A 19,976-nucleotide genomic window follows, 5' to 3' on the forward strand; every position below is an offset into this window, starting at 1 on the left:
TGTTCCTTTACACTGGAGATTATGTAAAATAGCTGAGTGCATTGATTGCACTCATGATTGCTTGAATCACTAATGTATAAACTTTTAGTAGAAACACTAAATGTATGAACTTTTATAGGAATTATTGGAAATGGCAGTGGTTGGAAACAGGTTTTCATTTCTATTGTTTTAAATTGTTCCATCAAAGGACTGCCTTACTACCCTAATTCAAATCGGGTTTTGTCCTGTTTTATTTTTCCTCTGTATTTCCGCGAGTTATCTAATCTGAAATGCAAAATAAACTACTGTTCTCTTTAACAGTACTTCTTTCAGAGTTGTACTTTTTTCCAAATTGGCTAAGTCCAAGACTTTCTGAGGGGTCAACTCGCGCTTGACAAATCCACACCAGAATCCATATTCCATTAAAACCATTCATAATAATTCAAAGCAATTTACAACATGCCACCACAAATCAAGTTCACACTACAGGTATCTATTTTACTTTGATCTTTAAGACTGTCATTTCCTAACTCACTCAATTTTTTAATTAATTACTGTAAGAGACTATCTTTCCTACCCATGTTTAAAATATACCCATGGTCCCCTCATGCTTCAATTACTGTAACAGCTCTTTTCTTTGCTTTTAGGAACTTGAAAGACACTGTGGAGGCTGAAGCTTAGAGTAGTTGAGGTCAGACAAAACACCTGGATGTATCTGGTTATTTCCAATCATGCCATCTTTGCCTACAGCTCTCTTAACAACCTTTAGCATCATCCTCCAGCCTGCCACATACAGAATATGGCTGAAGACAAATATAGCTTCTTTCCCTTCATAAGGCCATATATTAATTTTCCTGATGTGCAAGCTTTGCTTGGGAGGTTTTAAACGTACTGCTATATTTATCTGAAACGTCTGGATTTACGACAGCCTTCTAATGTTTAAAAAAAAAAAAAAAAAAAAAAAAAAGCATAGCACTTATGCAAGAGGCTTCAAGCTTTCATTAGAGGCTGGCATACACCTGGAAAGGCTGAGCGTTTCCCCAGTGTGACTATTTGGGCAGAGGGGATGAGTGTTTCCCCACGGAGCCCGCCGGTGTCGCACGGGGCGGTGTGAGGGCACAGCGGGAGCGGAGCGAGCGCGTCCGACCGTCTGCCAGCGCTGGGACACTCGGCGAAACGGCGGGGACAAAGAGCTTTTCCCTACCCTTGCAACTTTTATCGCGTTCTCCATCAAAAGAGTAACACAGAAGGAAAAGGCGCCAGCCCAAGCGGCCCAAGCGGAGTGCGAGTGGCAGAGGCAGGGAGGGCAGCGGGCACCCGCCGGGTGATGCCTGAGGGGCCGCGGCACTACGGAGCCCCGTTCCCCGCTCCTGGAGAGCCCTCTCCCGCCCCGACGGCTCTGTCCCTCTGTCCCTGCCGCCCCCACAGCCCTGCTAGCGCCCGACCCTCACCACGGCAGCCGCTCCCAGGAGTCAGCCGGGAGCCCGCAGGGCTGTCCCTCTTCCCCTGCCAGCCACGCCCGGCTCGGGCGGGGCGCTGCCCCTAGCCGGTGCCGGGCGGGCTGCGGGGGGGTTCCGGGCTCCGCCGCCCCGGCGCACGGGCGTTCCCGGACGGGCCCAGCCCTGCCGGTGCCCTGCCCCCTGGCCGGTGCCGGGCGGGCTGCGGGGGGTTCCGGGCTCCGCCGCCCCGGCGCACGGGCGTTCCCGGACGGGCCCAGCCCTGCCGGTGCCCTGCCCCCTGGCCGGTGCCGGGCGGGCTGCGGGGGGTTCCGGCACCGCCGCCCCGGCGTTCCCGGACGGTCCCGCCCCGGCCCCTCACGTGACCCCGCGCCGTTGGCGGCGCGCGCGTGGAGCGGTGTTTTGTAACCTCCCCCCGCCTCCTCCCGCCCCCCGCCCGCGCCCAGCCCGGAGCCCGTCCCGGCGGCCGGAGCGGGAGCGCCACACCCCCTCCGCCGCAGCCGCGCAGCCGATGGCAGCGTCCTCTCACGCCGCCACCGTGGGCTCGGAGCTGCCGCCGGAGCCGGGCGGCAGCGGCGGCCCCGGCGAGAGGGCGGACGAACAGCGGGAGCTGCTGCTGGCGCGGCTGGTGCCCGCGAGCCGCCTGAAGGAAGCGGTGGGCGCGTCCCTGGCGTCGCTGTGCCTCGGCCCCCTCGGCGGAGCCCAGCGCCTCGGGACCCTCGTGGACTGCCTGGTGCTGAACTACCGCCTGCGGCAGGGCCCGGGCCGGGGCCGGGAGCGCGGGGCCGAGGGGCCGCTGCGCTGCTGCGGCTGCGGGAGGTTCCTGGGCGAGCCGGTGACCGTCCCGTGCGGGCACACCTACTGCCGCCGCTGCCTCCGCAGGGAGCTGCGGGCCCGCTGCCGCCGCTGCCGGGACTGGCTGCTGCCGGCGGGGGGCACCAGCACGGCCGCGGCTCCGCTGCGCACCAGCGTTGTCCTCAACCGGCTGGCCGAGAAGTGGTTCCCGGGCGAGTGCGAGAGGGCGAGGGCCGGGACTCGACTGGAGGAGCTGCTGGCCCAGGGCCGCTTCCGAGAGGCGCTGGGCGCCGTCAGCCAGGCTCTGCGAGCAGGTAAGGCTGGGGCAGCGCTGCCTTCCTGCGCCCGCCGAGCCGCGCGGTCCCCGCCGCTGCCGCCCGTGTCCCGGCGGGACCGGCACGGGCTGTTAGCCGGGGCGGCAGGCTCGGGACGGCGGGGGTGTGCTGGGCAGGTGGCTGTGCCCCTATCGCGCCCCTTAGTGCGGGACCGTCAGCGATCGACACGGGCCGGTGAGGAGCGTCTGAAGTTTTCTCGAGTTTGAAGGGGTTCGAGGAACCTCTCCGCTGGGAGAGCGGAGTGGAGGGGACGCGCAGCTGCCCGGCCCGTGGTCGTGCGCCCAGCCTGGTGGTGGGGTCCACCTGCCTCTGCTCGCTCCAGCGCCGTGGGGCAGCGCCCCACTTGGGCTCCGTCGTGCCTCCCCCCGCACGCTTCTGTCCGACTTGTTTACAGAGGAGCCTGCGGGCTCCGCTCCGGTTTGTGTTTGGTAATCGCTGCGCGCGGGCAAAGAGAAATTCCGGTGGTGTGTTTAACCTTGTTTCCTGAGAGAGAGAGACCTATTTTCAGTCGTAAGTGTCACCAAGACAATTCCCAGCAGGCCGGGCCCAGTTGCATAAGCAGACAGGCACGGAGGGGGACAGGTTGTGTAATGGCAGTGACATCATAGGTGGGTGTGGTTGGAGTTTTATATAGTGTAGAAGAGGGTGCAAAGAGGGGAGGTAGAGGCACGCTTTTAGGCTGTCCTGTATCCGTCGTGATATATGTGTCTGGCTGGTACCATGACCTCTTTAGATACACTCAGTATTTCAAAGTTTACTCTTTGTAGAGAGAGTCAAATTTGTGTGCTGGATACACCTAGATGGATCCAGCGAGAGATTCCTTTGTTGTTTTAATTTGGATTTTAACGCCTGGTGACATGGGAGGTTCTGTTATGAATTATACCAGTATTTTTTTTTTTTTCTGTTCAATGATTTAGAAATTAATATGTTTACAGATTGAGTGTATTATGTTTATACAGTTGTCTACAATGGAGGAAAAAAACCAAAAGCTTGCATAAGTCTAATCCTTCTGATCTGTTCTGGGGACATACATTAGGTCTAGTTCCAGAATAAACTGTTCTCAACGTAGGTGGGATTAAGTTGGAGATCTATTTTATATGCTTTTTGGCAACCTAATTTTAAGGGGTTCAGTTTTGCTATCAATTCTACTTTATTTACCAGGGTGTTTCCAAAGTGTAGGATACAGGATGGATTTTAAATCTTGAAACTATAAGTAGCAGACTTCTTCCTGAAGTACAGCATTGACTCATACAGGTCACAAAGAAATCTCAGTAGTTTCCAGGGTAAACCTGATAAATCCAGTACTCATCACATATGTTTACAGGGTTCCTGTTTCATGTTTCAAGACTGCTTTGAAAGAATAAAACAGTGAATTAATTGCACAATTTTTGTTAATCTTTCTTTTATGGATTTAGGAATATTATTTAGATATTTATGGGGAAAGAATTTTGATTCTTTTTTATGTGAATCTACATCCTTCATTTTGATTTCAAAATGGGTTTAAAATTTGAGTATACTTACCAGGTGTGGTGCTTATTCAAAATTTTATTATTCAAATTCAGTACATATGTTAGAATTAAGTATTAGAAGCTCAGTTTAAGGTCCATTAAGGTACAGTTATTTCCTGTGTCTCCAATCCTGAGAATTATCAACATATCACATATTCTGAAAAAGAGACTGAAGAACTTTGTGAGTCAGAGTGCAAACGTATATTAAATGTGAATTTAGAGCTGTGGATTCACAACTACAAATTGAAGGTGATTCCAGGCCAATAGATAAATTAATAGCTGCTGGTATACTTTCCATCTTCTTTCAGACCATGAATTTTGAAGACACTTAGAGATGGAAAAGATGTAGCATAAAAAATGCATTAATGTTTAAAATCATTCATGTTCCATTTCAGTGTTTCCTTACTGCTGCTTCATCTCTTTTTAATGCTCATAGTTGAGTTGCCATAAACATAAATCTGATGTCCTAAATAAGGCATTGATGCTAAACCTCTACTCAAATGGCATCTTTTCATAACTTTCTTCCATTTCTGAAATATTTGAAAGAGTTTGTGCAAAAGTGACTTTAAAAAGGCCATAAGGAATGTTAACATTCATTTAGTTAGTGTATTCCTTGCAGAGTTGAAATGAAATAGCTTAGCTAAAAGAAGTCTCTTGAATTAAAATCCAAGCGCAGCTTGCCTTTAATCAAGTGTCCTGAAACACACCACCGATGGGGTGAATTTGGTCTGAATCTCATTCATTCCTGCTGGAGTGGACCTCAGGAGATCTGTTGAGCAATCAGTCTCCTGTTTAAGCAGAGCAAATACTGTGATCAGACCAGTTTGCTTAAGGTTTTGTACAGCTGGATCATGAAAACCTACAGGCTGACGATTCCACAGCCTCTCTAAGCAACCTGCTCAAAGGTTAATTATCCTCTTAGTGAGACATCTTTCCCTTATTTCAAGTCTTAACTGCCATTGTTTTGTTTTATAACCATTGTCTCTTGTTTTTTCACTGCGTATTTCAGTAGAGTCTTCTAGGTAACCCACTTTTGGATTCTGAAGTGCTGTTTTGTTCTCCCAAGGCCTTCAGGAATTATTTTCTGCTAAACCAGCCCAGTTCTTTCAGCACTTTCTTAAGGGTTGTGTGTTCCAACTCTTATTAGGGTGGCCCTCTAGTACTGTGTTAATACATACTTTGTCCTAAAGTATTTCTGCATAGTGTATTTGATGTGCATGTTTTTTAATTTGAAGAATTTGCTATATTAAGTGCCATATAAAAAGCATGCAGACTCAGATGAGAGGTGGTCCATTTATTGGTGTGTTTTTACTTACAGTAAGAGGATACTCTTTGGAAGTAATATAAAACTCAAGAATGCATATTGAATATGTTTTTGTGCGTACACCTTTGTATACTTTCCTATTAATGTAATAATAGCAACTGATGCACACAGCTCTATGCTGCAACTACTTGGTGTGTTTTTTTGTTAAAATCATTTGTCTTTGGGATACTAGAAATGAGTGATTTCTGAATTTATAATATATTTGGGTACTGAAATTGAAAGTTCTAGAACTCATTGTTTCTGCTGTCTTTGATCCAAAGATTCAAAATTAGCTTGCATCCTCTCTTTAGCTGAAAAGCATTAAAATATATGCTGAAACATTGCAAAATTGTTTTTTCATTGTAACAAAGACGAGAAATTAAATTGTGGTTAAATAATTGGATACATAAATTTAGATAGAAACAGAGGATTGTTTAGGTTGGAAAAAACCTCTCAGATCATTAAGTCCAACTGTTAGGCCAGTACTGCTGAGTCTATGACTAGATCATGTTCCTAAGTGCCATATCTACATATCTTTTAAATCTCTCCAGGGATGGTGTCTCCACCACTGCTGTGGACAATCTGTTCCCATGCTTGACAACCTTTCAGTAAAAAATATTCCCTGATACCCATATAAACCTCCCTTGACACCATTTCCTCTCATTATGTAGCTTGTTACCTGGGAGAAGAGACAAGCCAACCCCTGCCTGTCTGCAATCTCCTTTCAAGTGTTTGTAAAGCTCCAACTGGAGGCCTCTTTACTCCAGGCTAAACTCCCATCTTTCTTCATCAGACTTGTGCTCCAGAGCCTTCACCAGCTCCATTGCCCTTCTTTGGACCCACTCCAGCACCTCTATTCCTTCTTGATGCGAGGGACCCAGACCGGGACACAGGATTCAAGGTGTGGCCTCACCAGTGCTGAGCACAGGGGGATGATCACTGTCCTGGTCCTGCTGGCCACACTGATCCTTATACAGGCCAGAGTGTCTTAGGCTTTCTTGTCCAGCTGGGCACACACTGACTCCATGTTCAGCTGCTGTCAGCCAGCTTTCCCAGATCTTTTGCCACTGAGCAGCTTTCCAGACACTTTTACCCCAGCCTGTAGGACTGCATGGGGTTGTTGTGACCAATGTGCAGGACCTGTCACTTGGCCTTACTGAACCTCATACCAATAGCCTTGGCCCATCAATCCAGCCTGTCCAGATCCCCCTGCAGAGGCTTCCTGCCCTCCAGCAGATTAACACTCCCCCCCAGCTTATGTCATTTGTGAACTTTTGGTGCACTTGATGCACTTTTCCTGATCGTGGATGAAGGTATTAAAAGGACTGGCCCCAGTACTAAGCCTTGAGGAGCACTATTAGAAATCATCTACCTTCAGTCTTCTGAATATTCAGACTCAGTTTGTCATATCTATTGATCAGTCAGCGACAATGTTTGTATGTTCAGCAGCACATTTGGGATCTCAGCTAAATTCTTTGTTTTGTACTAGTTCAGTTGGAATCATGCATTTCTCTTGGAAAAAAAAAGTGGATAAAATGTCCACCTGCTGTGGACTTGAACTCACATTTTTATCTTCAAACTACCCATAATTTTCCCCCTAGGAAAATTTCCTCAGGTCATTTTTTGCACTTGAAAGTCTGAAACAGATGAGGTTCCTCTGATTCTGTGCGAATAGGCAGCTTATCAGAGAACAAAGACCTGCACTTACTGCTGCCACTGAACAAAGGAGTTAGGTTTGCTACTAACTCTGCTGGACACCAAAGAATCAAATACAACATGAAAAGCTATCTGAGGAGTTTAATCTGAGCTCTCACCTTGCTAGGCTATAGCAGTCACAAAAAACAACCACAGGAAATTAGGCTTCAGAGTTGTTCTGCTTGCAGAATTAGTGTTTTACTCAGACAAAGAGTTTCCCAGACTTCGGCTAAAACAAACGTTTTATTATGTCGAATATGAAAGTGAAACAAACCAGCTTTGGCAATATTTATGTTTGAAGGGAAACTGTTAACTCAAAAGAGAGAGAAATCAGGACACTCTAGTTTCAGCTAAATGAATTAATCTCTGATTTTTTTCTTAACCCTTTCTTTTCCATTAAGATCTTTTTATAGGTAGCATTGTGAGTTTAAAAACGAAGCAATGTGTTGCCATCTATATAAACATTGGTCAGTATGCCTTCTAACTGTAGAACAGGCTAATGTTGGAAATTTATGAGAATTTATACTAGACATTTAAAATAAACTAAGAATATTAAATTGAAATTATAGCCTCCAAGAAAGCCTTTTTTTTTGAAACAAAGAACTATTTGATTTTAGTATTGTTTACAGTAGACCAACCTTTGACTAGTTAATCTCATTCAGTGAAAACAGATCTATTTTTAAGAACAGTTAAGATCAAAACAATGTTCTGGCATTTTTTCCAAGCAGCAACTGCAATTTACTGTGTTACAAAACTGTAGTTTTAGTGGCAAGGAGATGGGTATCTTTCCTATTTAGAAGTTTAGAAGTACTGAAAGTGCAAAATGCTGTATGTTGAACATGGGAATTTGTTCTTACTGAACACACTTTGCTTTTTTCCCACTCCAGAATTTCCACCACTGCAACTCCTTACAACAGAGCTGCCAGCTGGTGCTAAAGGCTTTCTGGAATTGGCTGTCTGTTTTTGTCACATAGTGATAAAGCCTGGTTCTGGTGCCTCGGAGACAGATGCCACTGTGAAAGTGGCATCTCCAGCCATAGTCAGAAGGGGTCGGGCACTATAAAAACAAATTGCAGTCTGCAGAAAAAAAAACTTGGGTATTTGAAAGCAAACTTTCTAATCCTTAGACTTTTAATACAAGTGTGGTGAATTCCCAGGTTTCTGTGGTTTTGCTTGGATATACTGTAAAGATAGTTTACTTAGTCCTCAATTTTTGTTGTCCCAGCAGGACTGAGCAGTGCTTTGTATGCCTCTGTGTTCAATATTTGAAAATACATTTTCTTACTGCTGCAAGATACATTAAGATCAAAAATTTGTTCCTTAGCTTACAAGACGTGAACTGGGAATTGCTGCTGCTTTTGTTACCCAAACACTAGGGAGTGAGGGAGAAGGTATTCTGCTAATTTTGGAAGTATTGTACAAAAAATTGTAATTATGGCATATCACTGTGAAAGCAAATATAATTACAAGTTACAAAATTCTAATTTTTAAAAGATTTTACCTAATTTCTGTCTGCAGATTCCAGTGACTTGATGCTAAGGATTTACAGAGCTGAGTCATATGTTGGCCTCCGAGAATATAAAACAGCCATAGAAGATCTAAATTTTGTTATTTCTAAAATGCCAAATTGGCCAGAGGTAAGTTGGTATGAACTCATCATTTTTCAATACTGTGTGTGTAGAATTAATAAATTCCAAATTATACTTGCCTCAATTTAAAAACCTAAGTCAGCTGCTTTAAATATTGTCTCTTAAGATATGCAAAATGCTGAAAGTCATCTTTAAAATAGTTAACTCGTATGAGACAGGCTCCTGATGAGCAGGACAGGTTAGGGCTGGTTGACAAATACACTAAGAGTTGGAATAGTTCATGGTGATGTAACCTGTAACAGCTGGGGTTTGAGGATTGTTTTGTTTAGTTGTTAATTTTTGTTAACAGAGGGACACTTTGCTGTTTTAGTTTGGAAAGTTTATCTTCTAAAAGCCCAAATAAACTCAGCAGGAACTAAGTTTTGCAAATAGTACAAGCAGCTGGGGAGTCTGTGGTCTTCAGAATGCATTTTGTCACACTGTCTAAACTCTGAACACAGCAGGAGCAGCAAGGTTGTGCCACACAAGGGGAGATAGCTGCAGTTGTCTTGGTTTCCCCTGTGTTCAGCAGTTCCATGGCTACTGCAAATTCATAAAGCCTCCTGCTTTTCACCTCCCAGTGTTGGTAGTACTGTCTACTTTTTCTGTATGTTTGGAAGTGTCACTTCACTTAACTGAGCTTGGTTTGATGGATGGATTCCTGTAACAATCGTTACCTCTGTAGGAAAATAAACTGTAAGAGGAGGACTAGCAAACTTCCCTTCTTCAGAATTCATCTTAAAGGAAACTGCCCAAACCCATCAAAGAGGATGTGTGTCCTCATCTGACAGTCTTGTTGAACAGATGTTACTGTTCATACTGTCAGTCATTCTGAAGAAACTGCATTCTGGGGTTTGGTACAGTCTTTTTTGGGTTTTTTTGGTTGTTTGATTGGTTGGGGGGTTTTTTGTTTGGTTTTTTTTGTTGTTGTTCTGTTTTGTTTGTTTGTTTTTTTAAGTGTAGTTTCTGGCCTATTACCCAAATTCCTATATGTGAATAGATATTGTTGTTTTAACTTTTTTTTTTATAACTGTTGGTTTTATCTAACTTTAACTATTTCTATTACTGTTATGCAATTTTAAAAGTTAAGTTCTTATTCCAATGTCATCTACTTCTGAGTAAGTTCAGCAAAATCTAGTAGTTCTTCCTCCCTCTTTTTTTTCTTTCAAGGAAAACAATACACAATTTTTTTTTTGCCCTAGCTGGTGTCCAGTGTTCAAGCATAGAATGTAGTTGGAAGAAGCAATTAATTCTGAGAGTGCATTGTTTTGTTTTGACAACATAGGTTGAGATGCATGTAACAGATGAACAGTTGTGTGCGTTGTTTTATTTGTATTCACTCTTCTGAAGGCTGGAGCCATAAGGCTTTTAATGAAAGAGAGGGCAATAATAAGCATCCTGTAAGATGTTATGTGAGGTAATGTAATAATTTGCATTTCATGCCCCCTTCTTCCTCTCCAAAAGCTCACAGAAGAGGGAGATTAAGGGCTATGAATTCAGCACTAGTGAGATTTTTTTACCCTTTATATAAGAAAAAAAGTTAACTGGAAGAAGATTCACACCAGCCTGTCCCATGACTCTTTTCAAACACCTAGTGGATGTGTGTTAGACAAGGGATATGGATCACACACATTGTGCACAGTTCAAATGTGTTAAAGCTACATTCTTTCTGTCATAGATGGTTCTAATTCTAACATTGTTGCAATGCTGCAAGATAGATACTGCAGTTCTCCCTATTCTCTACAAATGTCTTTGTGGTATCCCTTTTTCAGGTCTACTTCCAGAAAGGAAAAGTGCTACAAGACTCTGGCTTTGTTGGTGATGCCTTACAGCTGTTTTTACAGTGCTTAGCTCTTGATGAGGACTTTCTTCCAGCCAAGCTAGAAGTAGAAAAGGTAGTTTTATTTATGATACTGGATTCCCATCTCTGACTTGATTCCTTTGTGAAATTCCCATTATGATAGACTTTGAGCATCTAAAATCTTCATTACATATAGTAAATGTTCAGGTGGCAGATTCCTTTTAAGATATTTCTTAAATCATGTTAAAGAGTTAGTCCCAATGTGCACATTTTAGATACATATTGAAAAATACATGTGGATTTGAAGTTACTAAATGAATATGTAGAGAACTTGGAAGCAGGCAACCAGTGAAATTTTCCAAATTGAAACCCTCTGTGCCCAGACCATGACCGTTTTTTCTGTGATGATAAAAATTTACATTGAAAAGCTGCACAATACTGAATCGATAGTGTCTAGCTCTGTTTGACTTGTAGTAGAAAAGATTTCTAGGTAAATTTCTTTTTTAGCAATGTAGGTATGTAGGTTTCTGTTTGTTCTCCACTCTGCCTTCACGGTTACTGCTTGAATAAAGATCTGTTCCTGAGGATAACTTCATGTAGATTACCTTCTTAGTTTTTGATATGTAAATGTATAACAAAGGTATATCTGGATTCTTTTTCATTCATTTCACTGTTCTTTTCTAGATATTGTGTGATGTTTTGTCACCAGAGAAGTTAGGTGAGAGCCTGAAGGAATCTGCTTGGAATTCACCCCATATTAGAAATAAACCTTTTATACTTGGCTCTGAAGTGACTGCATCTTACAGCAACTTACAGCTTTGTCCTCTGCAGGTAATAAAAACTCTACAGGAACTTCTGTCTTTGACTGTTGTGTATGCATCAGATGTATTGACGCCTTGATTTGTCACATTTTCCAGCATAAATACTGATTTTATGTGGTTGGCTAAATTGGAGGAACAGAAGCATGGTTTGGGAGTAATTTATTTTCATTTGTAGTGTTAAGACTACTCATTCTAGTTCACTAGAATGAGTAATAAATACAGTATTAGAAGGTACTAGAGTTTCATATTAGGGACTTCAAAATAATGAGAAATACAAATTTCCTTTTTTTTTCTTTTTGAAGCAGATAAAATACAATTTTTGTTTTGTTTGAAGTGGGTGAAAATTTTTAAATTGTTAATGCTAAGCAAATTTGTGTACTGTCTTGACTTAGAAATTTTTCTAGTTAACTGATGGGTACCCACTAACTGTAGGTATCAGTTTGGCTTATATATCTTTGCAAAGTCATGTCTCACATACTTAGATTTGTGTCACTCTTAGATTACAGTTTGGTTTATCTTACTGTTACAGAGTTTAGGAGGATCAGATGTACTGGAGCCTGTGAGTGGAGGCTTAAATCGTGCACAGTCTGCCCATGCTCTTAACTCAGCAAAAGACCTTGCCAAGGAAGATGGCTTAAAGAGAGTGTCTTCTGAACCCCTTCTCTCTGGCCAAGGAAAAGGTGCTTTGTTAAAAAGAAAGCTTTCCTTTTCAGAACAGGATACAGTTGTATGTGAAGATGGAAGAAACAAACACAAAAAGCAAGGAGGTAAACACTCACTTATTATGAAATTTAAAATATTTACTGCCTTGTGTCTTTTGGTTGAAGAAGTATCTTGTCCTGCTTTTCCTTAGAAAGTACAAAAAGGGACATGACACTGGCTTGTGGAACAATCCCAGAGGATTTGATTGATGTATCAGATTTTGAGTGCTCTCTATGTATGAGGTAAGAGCTTGTTCTTGATTTGGTATTTGTTACAGATGCTTGGCTGCCTATCTGTTACATGTACAAACTGAGGTACTTGTAAGTTGTTATGAATTCTGATATCAGTCAATAATTTGCAGCTTTTTGCTATCCCTGCACTTAAATGTGTATTTAAATGTCACTTGCTACAATGATGTATATTGTAGAACTATTTTAATCAAGTTGCCCTTTTAGTTAAACTTGGCAGTATTAACTGGTAACCGTCAAAGGACAGGATCCTTTGTGATTAAATGTTAGGGGTTCTTCAGTTGATAAAACTTATTTTGGGAAGGTTAGTGCTTAGAAACATAGCCTGTCAACCTTGTATTTGTCTGGGAAGCATAGATGCTTCAGCATGTTAATCTACTTAAATGTAGCTGATGTTGTATTTGAAAACTCTTACTGAATAATTTTGATTTTCAGAATAAGTAGCATAAAACATATGGTGTATACTAAACTATTCATAGTTATGTTATTAGTATATAATACTGCTTTTAAAACAACCCAGTTTCTCAAAGAATCACCTAATTTTGTGTATTCTGAATCTCTGTGTAGGCAGACCAAAATCTTTGTATATTAGAGTAAATGTTCAGTTACCTAGGGTTTTGGAATATGTCTAGCTTCATCAGAAAACAAAACTGTGAGTGTTGCAGTGAATGGAAACAAACTGCAGTATAGAGGAAAAAGTAGAATAAGGAGACTTGGGACTAATTGTTTCTACTTTGTTTAGTATAACTAGTCTGAAAAATTCATGACATTAATCACTGACATTTTTAGAAAAATACATGCTGGCCATGCCATCTAACTTCTGATAATTTTGTTTCAGGCTATTCTTTGAGCCCGTAACAACCCCTTGTGGACATACTTTTTGCAAAGGTTGTTTGGAACGGTGTTTAGATCATGCTCCACAGTGTCCACTCTGTAAGGAAAGCTTGAAAGAGGTATTGTTTCTCAGCAAAGCTCACAAATACAAATGCTGCATAATTTTAAAGGCTGTTTCACTTGAACCCAACAATTTGGATTTACTTGGGCTATGGATTACTGCTAGAATGGAAAAGGGTCTCAGGGTCTTAGAGGTTTTATGTTTCTGTGACCGTTTACTTCAGTGATGTAATTCAATCCTGCATATTTGTAAACTTTGGTAACTATTCAGTTAAACCCCTCTGTGATTTCTATACACTTTTCTTATTGGTATTTCTTATTGGTATTGGTATACCCTGGGAAATCAGTTCTGTCTCTGGTAAGCATAGAAATACAAACTTAGACATTCAAATTGTCAGACACAAAGAACTTACACAGAGAATCTAATTTTCAAATATTAGAGTATCATTAGGTTTTAATTAATGAAACATAAAAACTTCAGAGCTGTGTGTTTTCATGAGTTTGTCACATTTCATAGATCATATTTTTATAAAAAAGCTGCACTTTCTCGAGCTTTTTGTTAAGATACATGAAAAGATTTTTTTTTTTTTAAATTATTTACAGTACCTTGCAAGCAGAAAATACAGTATCACAGAACTGCTGGAGGAATTAATAATGAAATATTTGTCTGATGAATTATTTGAGAGAAAAAGAATTCATGCTGAAGAAACTGCTGAACACTCCAAGTAAGCTTCCTGTCTTGAAAAAATAGAGAAATTAGTATAGAATTCCTTTTTAGAAATGTTTTATTATTTTTGTAGTCATTAATTGTGATTTATTATGTGTACAAGAAGGAGTATGAAGTTTGTCCAGGTGCCTGGAATTACAGATAAATAATATTTGGAGTCCTTCCATTGTCACTCCATCATAGAAGGTCACTAGGTTGGTCAGGCCAGGTTGGATGAGGCTCTGAGTAACCTGATCTAGTGGAAGGTGTCCCTGCCCACAGCAGAAGGGTTGGAACTAGATGATCTTCAAGGTCCCTTTCAACCTAGGCTGTTCTATGGTTCTGTGAAACTTGTTTCCCCTTCAGTTGCTCTTTCTGCATGCACTGTCAGGGAGCTTTGGTTTTAGCTTTGCTGCTGTTAATAAAATTGTCTTCAATTGACTGCAGAGTCTCAAGAGACTTGAATTTCTTGCAAAGCGATTCATGATTGACATTGATCATATACAGATAGATGTGATCAAAAAAATTGTTGGGATTTTTTGTAAACGTGTTAGAGAGTTCTTCAAATACATAGAGCATCATGTATTGTAGATATGAGTGCTGGAAACTATAACTACAGCTCATGCAACTTATTTAGCACAATCCATCCAGTAGAATTATGTTTTATGGTCTGAAAGGCATTAAAATAAAGTGCCTAGTAATGTTTTAATGATAATTTGATTGTATCTACTATCAACTATACATACTTGATAAAATAGGATGAAAAAAGTACTTTGTTTTTCAGTTACACCTGCTGAGGCATATTGCAAGGTGCAGGTTATACACTGGGTTGCATCCTGTGATCTGGAGTCTCCTTGAAAATAGTCTAAATGGTCTTTTTACTTACAGGAAAACTCTGTCTCTGAGGGCTTAATTGCTTTTATAGCACAAACTAAAGCACAAATGAAAAAGTAGCTGATACCTCAATCCCCAAAACAGAGCCCTTCATTCACTCACTACCTAGATAACAGTGAATCCTCTGTCTAGTATATATGCAAATCAGTACATAGGTATTCAGCCACTGTTACCAGTATGTGTGTTTATCATTCATGAAAGTTTCTACAATATATTCTAACTGAAAAAGAGTTCTTTATGATCTCAAACATAGCAGACATACTGAAAAAATATATTGTCTTGGCTCAGCTCAATGTTTAGATTTTGAAGGCATATATTTCTTTTTATTTTCTCTTGAAGCTTGACCAAGAATGTTCCAATGTTTGTTTGCACTATGGCATATCCTACTGTGCCTTGCCCTCTACATGTATTTGAGCCAAGATACCGACTTATGATTCGCAGGAGTATGGAAACTGGAACTAAACAGTTTGGGATGTGCATAAGTGATTCTCAAAATGGGTAGGTTAACATCCTCATTCTAATTCTATCTCTTTTGTAATTTTTCATTACAAAAAGCATCTTTTCAGAAGTGTATCATTGCATTACTGACAAGGTCTCTTTTTAGTTTTGCAGATTATGGTTGCATGCTGCAAATTAGGAACGTTCATTTTCTACCTGATGGACGGTCTGTTGTTGATACAATTGGTGGAAAGAGATTTAGAGTTCTACGGAGAGGGATGAAAGATGGTTATTGCACTGCAGACATTGAATATTTGGAAGATGCTAAGGTATCCAGAACGCTGTCTAAATACTTGCTAGTATTAATATATCAAGATTTTTGCTTGATTTATTCTTGAAAGGTCTCTTTCAAATTTTCAGGTCCCTAGAAGTTAGCCTAATTTTTTATTAAACTTTTAGTACAGAACAAATAAGAAAACAACAGTTCTTGTTTCAACAGTCGCTTAAAGTTGTAACTTTGAAAAATCACAATACTTCATTACCATTCAGTGATTAGCAGTCAAGGTTATGGGGAACACAACAAATGTATCTATATATAGTTGAAATTGAGTGTTTTTTATTTTAGTTTAAACCCCTTAATTGTTTTTTTTATCACTAATCATAACTCTTTCATAACTTTCCTCCTACAGGTTGCTGATGAAGAAGAACTAAAGAAATTGAGAGAGCTTCACAATTTTGTTTACAATCAGGCCTGCAGTTGGTTCCAAAACTTAAGAAACAAATTTCGTACTCAAATTCTTCAGCACTTCGGACCAATGCCTGACAGGGAGGAAAATATACAGGTGAGACATACTTAATATTCATTACTAGATGTTTATCTCTAAAAATAAAAACCTTATTACCAACTGCTAAGTATTAAAAGAAAAGCTCACATTTTTCTCCAGGTTCAAAAAACAATAAGGCTTGCACCTTGTGTCTCTTACAATGAGCAACAAAAAGCAATTCTGTCACTGGTCAGCAGTTTCTCCAGGAAAGGATGACATGCTGAGGTGGAAAAATAACTAGTAAACTGAAAACACTTTAAGTTCAAGTAACAGTTAAACTGTTAGTTTGTGTTAGGATTCATAGTGGAAAAACTCTCTGTTTTTTCCCTAGGAAAGTAAAGAAACTGAATCTGCCATGTGCAGGCAGTTACATTTGGCAAAGGAAATCACAAATAACACTTTCCTCCTTTCTGGCTAATGCCATAAACTGCTGCAGCTGCTAGGATTTGACAAATGTTTGACTAGCTGCAGCAGTCTCTTTTGATGGTTATTTTAAACAATTAATGAGGGAGTGCAGGCTTTAGAAAAGTAACATTTAAAAACATGTAAGACTTGGTTTTGAAAGTGGAGTTTTACGTGAATTGGGATCTTAGGGAAGCTTGTCCCTCACCCATCTGCTACATACTTCTGTGAAACTATATTAGCCTATCTTGGGGGACTGTAGATGCTGTAGAAGCCAGTGCATGAAGTCAGATGTGATTCTAGAACAATTTTATAAAAATAGATTTAAAACAGCATACTAGGAAAGAGGAATACGTGTGCAAAACCAGAATAATTAGCAGGATAGGAATACTATGAGTATGTACCTGAGATTTTTAATAGAACACAAATGTGTCAGCTGTGTAGCAACAGCTGCAAGTGAGGAAATGTTATCCTGGAGTGTACCACTACCAGTAATAATTTTGCAAATCATTTGAGATACTTATTATTCTCTGCAGCGGTAGGACCTCTACTGAGGAGTATTAAGTCCAGTTCAAGGTCTGACATCTAATGGTTGGTGTTGGTAATTAATACAGGAAAAAGTTAGAGTTTTAACTGCTTAGAAGAAACTTACTAAATAGTCCTGCTCTGTCTGGAAGGTAATGAGAAGGGGAGTGGAATTGGGATGTGACAGAGGATTCCATCAAATAAAGGTAATTATAATGAAAACATGAGGCTTCAAGAGTATTCAGGTCTTAAGAACAGCATGACAAGTATTAGATTCAATTATTATCAAGGAGGTTTGTCATTGGGTGACTGTCCTGTGCTTAGCCATCTTTTGCCAAAGAACTTAGGAGCTTCCTATGTTGTCTTTAAAACATTGCTTTCTAAAGCTTAGTTTAAGTGTACTTTGTTTGACTTCTCAATTGAAGAGATCTTTTCAGCACTCTTCTAATCTCATGGATCTGGAATTCTCTAGTAGTATCAAACTTTAAAGTAGTCTTGGTCATTGATGACTTTGTCTTTTGATGTCTTCATGGTAGTCAACTATACAACACTGGTTATTGGTAACCAACTTATGTTTTATTTCTAGGCAATGCCCAATGGTCCTGCTTGGTGTTGGTGGCTTCTAGCTGTTCTCCCAGTAGACCCCAGATACCAGCTGTCAGTTCTCTCCATGATGTCTTTAAAAGACCGTCTGATAAAGATCCAGCATATACTCACCTATTTTTCCAGAGACCAGTCCAAGTGACTAACCGCCTGCGTCTTCCTGAAAAGTTACTCTGTTCTGGTTGTAGTAGCAGCTGGAATTTTTGCTGCCTTTGCACATCTAGCACTGGTTTGAGAAGTGTAATGGAACTGTTTTTTCTCTCCACCCTCCTGGCTTCCTGAACCACATGGTTCATTGGATGCACACTTTCTTCAGCTATGAGAGAAGACCACTGACAATTGCACAAAGTCAATCCAGCTAGATATGTTTTTCACGTTATCTACATTAAAATTTGCACTATGTAGAAAAGAACTTTTTGAGACTTGATCATTTTAGCAATTGACTTTTCTAAGCTGTGGAAGTGCAGGACTTAAGGCTGACAGTCCAAGTTTACAACATTGAGGAGGTAATAAAGGTTTTGCAAATGTTTGCCTCAAACAACTGGTTTTTTGCTGTTTGCACAAATATTTGAAATATAGTATTGAATGTCAAAGTTGGATATTACTACTCTTGTTTATCTCTCTTGACCATGAATATGGCACAGATTTTTTAAAGCTATCTTGTAAATGTATGCATCACGAAACTGGTGACATGAACTGTATGCTGAACGGAGAGCCAACTTTAAGGAACAAATGCAGAAAAAAAAAGGTACTTCTGTCTAAAAATACTTAAACTGTGAATATGGTTTACATACCTAGGCCTGTACATTTTAAAGAGGAAACTGAAATCTAAATGCTAGTACCAGTTACATTTCTACTGGGCTTTTCAGGCTGTTCTTCCAGAGCACACACTTAGTTTGTAGAGCTTAGAAGAAGAGATCTTAGAGTGTGCGTGCGTGTGTCTATCAGGGATTGTGCATCCAGGATTCAAAAGCTTAAAGTTTTATTTGAACTTTTTAAGTTGGTGCAAATGTGAGTTCTATGCCTTATTCATATAAATAGTAGAGCACACTGCAGTGGCAAGGTTAGCATCATGCTGCCAATAGGTACTTTTTGTAATTAAAGGTTTGCATATTTGTGAATATGTCTGATACTGGCTTTCTTGTATGTAAATCATTTGTAAAATATTTCTTAAATCTTGCTTTTGCTAATATATTTAATTTTCAATAAAAGCTAAAAGTTTGTAATATTTTTAACTTTGTCAGAAACTTAAAATCACTTTCCTTTTCCGTATGCTTCTATTTTGGGATCTTAAGTAAATCCAGAAGCTGCTGTTTAACCTACATTCAGGTTGTGAGCACTTCATGACATAACTGGTATGTTCATAATCTGATTATAGTACCTGTCTCAGACTGATTATTGGCCAGACAAGTTTTTTCCTGGTGTCCTGCTTTTCTTTCTACTTTGTTTAAATGAGGTATGAATCTGCATTTTGCAAAATTTAAAAGTTGTAGGAAACTATTGTCCTTGCAGAGCAGTATTTCACTGACTTGCTAGTCAGATACTCTGGCCATGTTATCTTCTGGAGTTCAAGGCTGGAGATACTACAGGCAGCCTGAAATCTGCTGGATCATCTTGCAATATCAGTTTCTATCTAAGGTAAGTTTCCCCTTTAGGGTATGACTAAAGTCCTGGGTGAATATTTTGAAAGCTTTATTTGCATAATAAAAAAGGAAAGGGGATCCTCTATTTTTACACTTCCATATGCTATAATCCTAGAAATATAATCTTTGTATCACCATGATCTTTGTAAGAATGCAAGTGGCAGGATTTTTTTTCCTTAGCAGTGAAAAGTCCCTGTAGCCAGGTTTGAAATACCCAAATAAACTAGTGGTAATTCTTTTTTTTAATTCTTGCCAAGAGCTTGAGTTTGAAACTCAATTTTTGAAACTCAGATTATTCCTTAATCTGGTGAAAGATGTGGCTTTTAAGTGTCTTTATAAGCTCCCATGACTTCTTAATACAGTAACAATGCAAGGTGTCAATTGGGTTGCACTGCCCTGTGATAAAGGAGATTTACTTCTGGAATTGTATAAACCATGTAAGGAAAAGCTTTATTGAAGACAAATAACAACAGTGTAAAAAGCAAATTTACTGTGTTTAACAAATGCTGCATTAAGTCTAATTATAAGTACCACACTTCAGTAACCATTCCACAGACATGATTATTATAGGTGCTCTTGGGAGCAATAGAAAATTGAGATTGGAGATGAAAGATTTTTAAGAGGTTTCTCAAATTTTTTTAAAGTGAGTATTTTGTGTACCAGATTGTGTCATTTTGTGCAGTTACAGTGGGGCAGAACAACACTCAAATGAATGTTTGCAAAGCCCTTTCAGTAAATAGGTTGGAAAGAGTACCATGCTGTACTTTGTACATTG

At 40.3% G+C, this 19,976-nt stretch overlaps 2 protein-coding genes across 9 annotated transcripts in view; one reads left to right on the plus strand and one right to left on the minus strand.

Moving 5' to 3' along the window:
- The window catches only part of TRMT9B (tRNA methyltransferase 9B (putative)), a 107,504-nt gene extending 105,981 nt beyond the window's left edge, over nucleotides 1–1,523 (minus strand). For all 8 annotated transcript variants that reach the window (XM_056490171.1, XM_056490170.1, XM_056490175.1 and 5 more), the window contains exon 1: nucleotides 1,431–1,523. The gene's annotated coding sequence lies outside the window, so the exon portion shown is untranslated. The remainder of the gene's footprint in view (nucleotides 1–1,430) is intronic.
- A 369-nt stretch (nucleotides 1,524–1,892) lies between these two features.
- Nucleotides 1,893–18,788, plus strand: LONRF1 (LON peptidase N-terminal domain and ring finger 1). Its single transcript, XM_056490163.1, has 12 exons — nucleotides 1,893–2,545; nucleotides 8,591–8,709; nucleotides 10,473–10,595; nucleotides 11,186–11,332; nucleotides 11,852–12,089; nucleotides 12,176–12,266; nucleotides 13,111–13,225; nucleotides 13,770–13,891; nucleotides 15,106–15,264; nucleotides 15,371–15,533; nucleotides 15,894–16,046; nucleotides 17,542–18,788. The coding sequence occupies exons 1-12, from the start codon at nucleotides 1,948–1,950 to the stop codon at nucleotides 17,698–17,700; spliced, it is 2,187 nt and encodes a 728-aa protein (XP_056346138.1). The 5' UTR covers nucleotides 1,893–1,947; the 3' UTR covers nucleotides 17,701–18,788.
- The last annotated feature ends 1,188 nt before the right edge of the window (nucleotides 18,789–19,976 follow it).

The sequence above is a fragment of the Oenanthe melanoleuca genome, chromosome 4 (assembly GCF_029582105.1).
Source record: "Oenanthe melanoleuca isolate GR-GAL-2019-014 chromosome 4, OMel1.0, whole genome shotgun sequence".
In the NCBI taxonomy this organism is placed as follows: Eukaryota; Metazoa; Chordata; class Aves; order Passeriformes; family Muscicapidae; genus Oenanthe; species Oenanthe melanoleuca.

What these genes read in the sequence shown, in the direction of transcription:
- LONRF1 (XM_056490163.1), top strand. Translation starts at nt 1,948, where the DNA reads ATGGCAGCGTCCTCTCACGCCGCCACCGTGGGCTCGGAGCTGCCGCCG. An exon ending in AAATGCCAAATTGGCCAGAG is followed by an intron (nt 8,710 to 10,472) that starts GTAAGTTGGTAT and finishes TCCCTTTTTCAG; the next exon opens with GTCTACTTCCAGAAAGGAAA. An exon ending in ACAGGGAGGAAAATATACAG is followed by an intron (nt 16,047 to 17,541) that starts GTGAGACATACT and finishes TTTTATTTCTAG; the next exon opens with GCAATGCCCAATGGTCCTGC.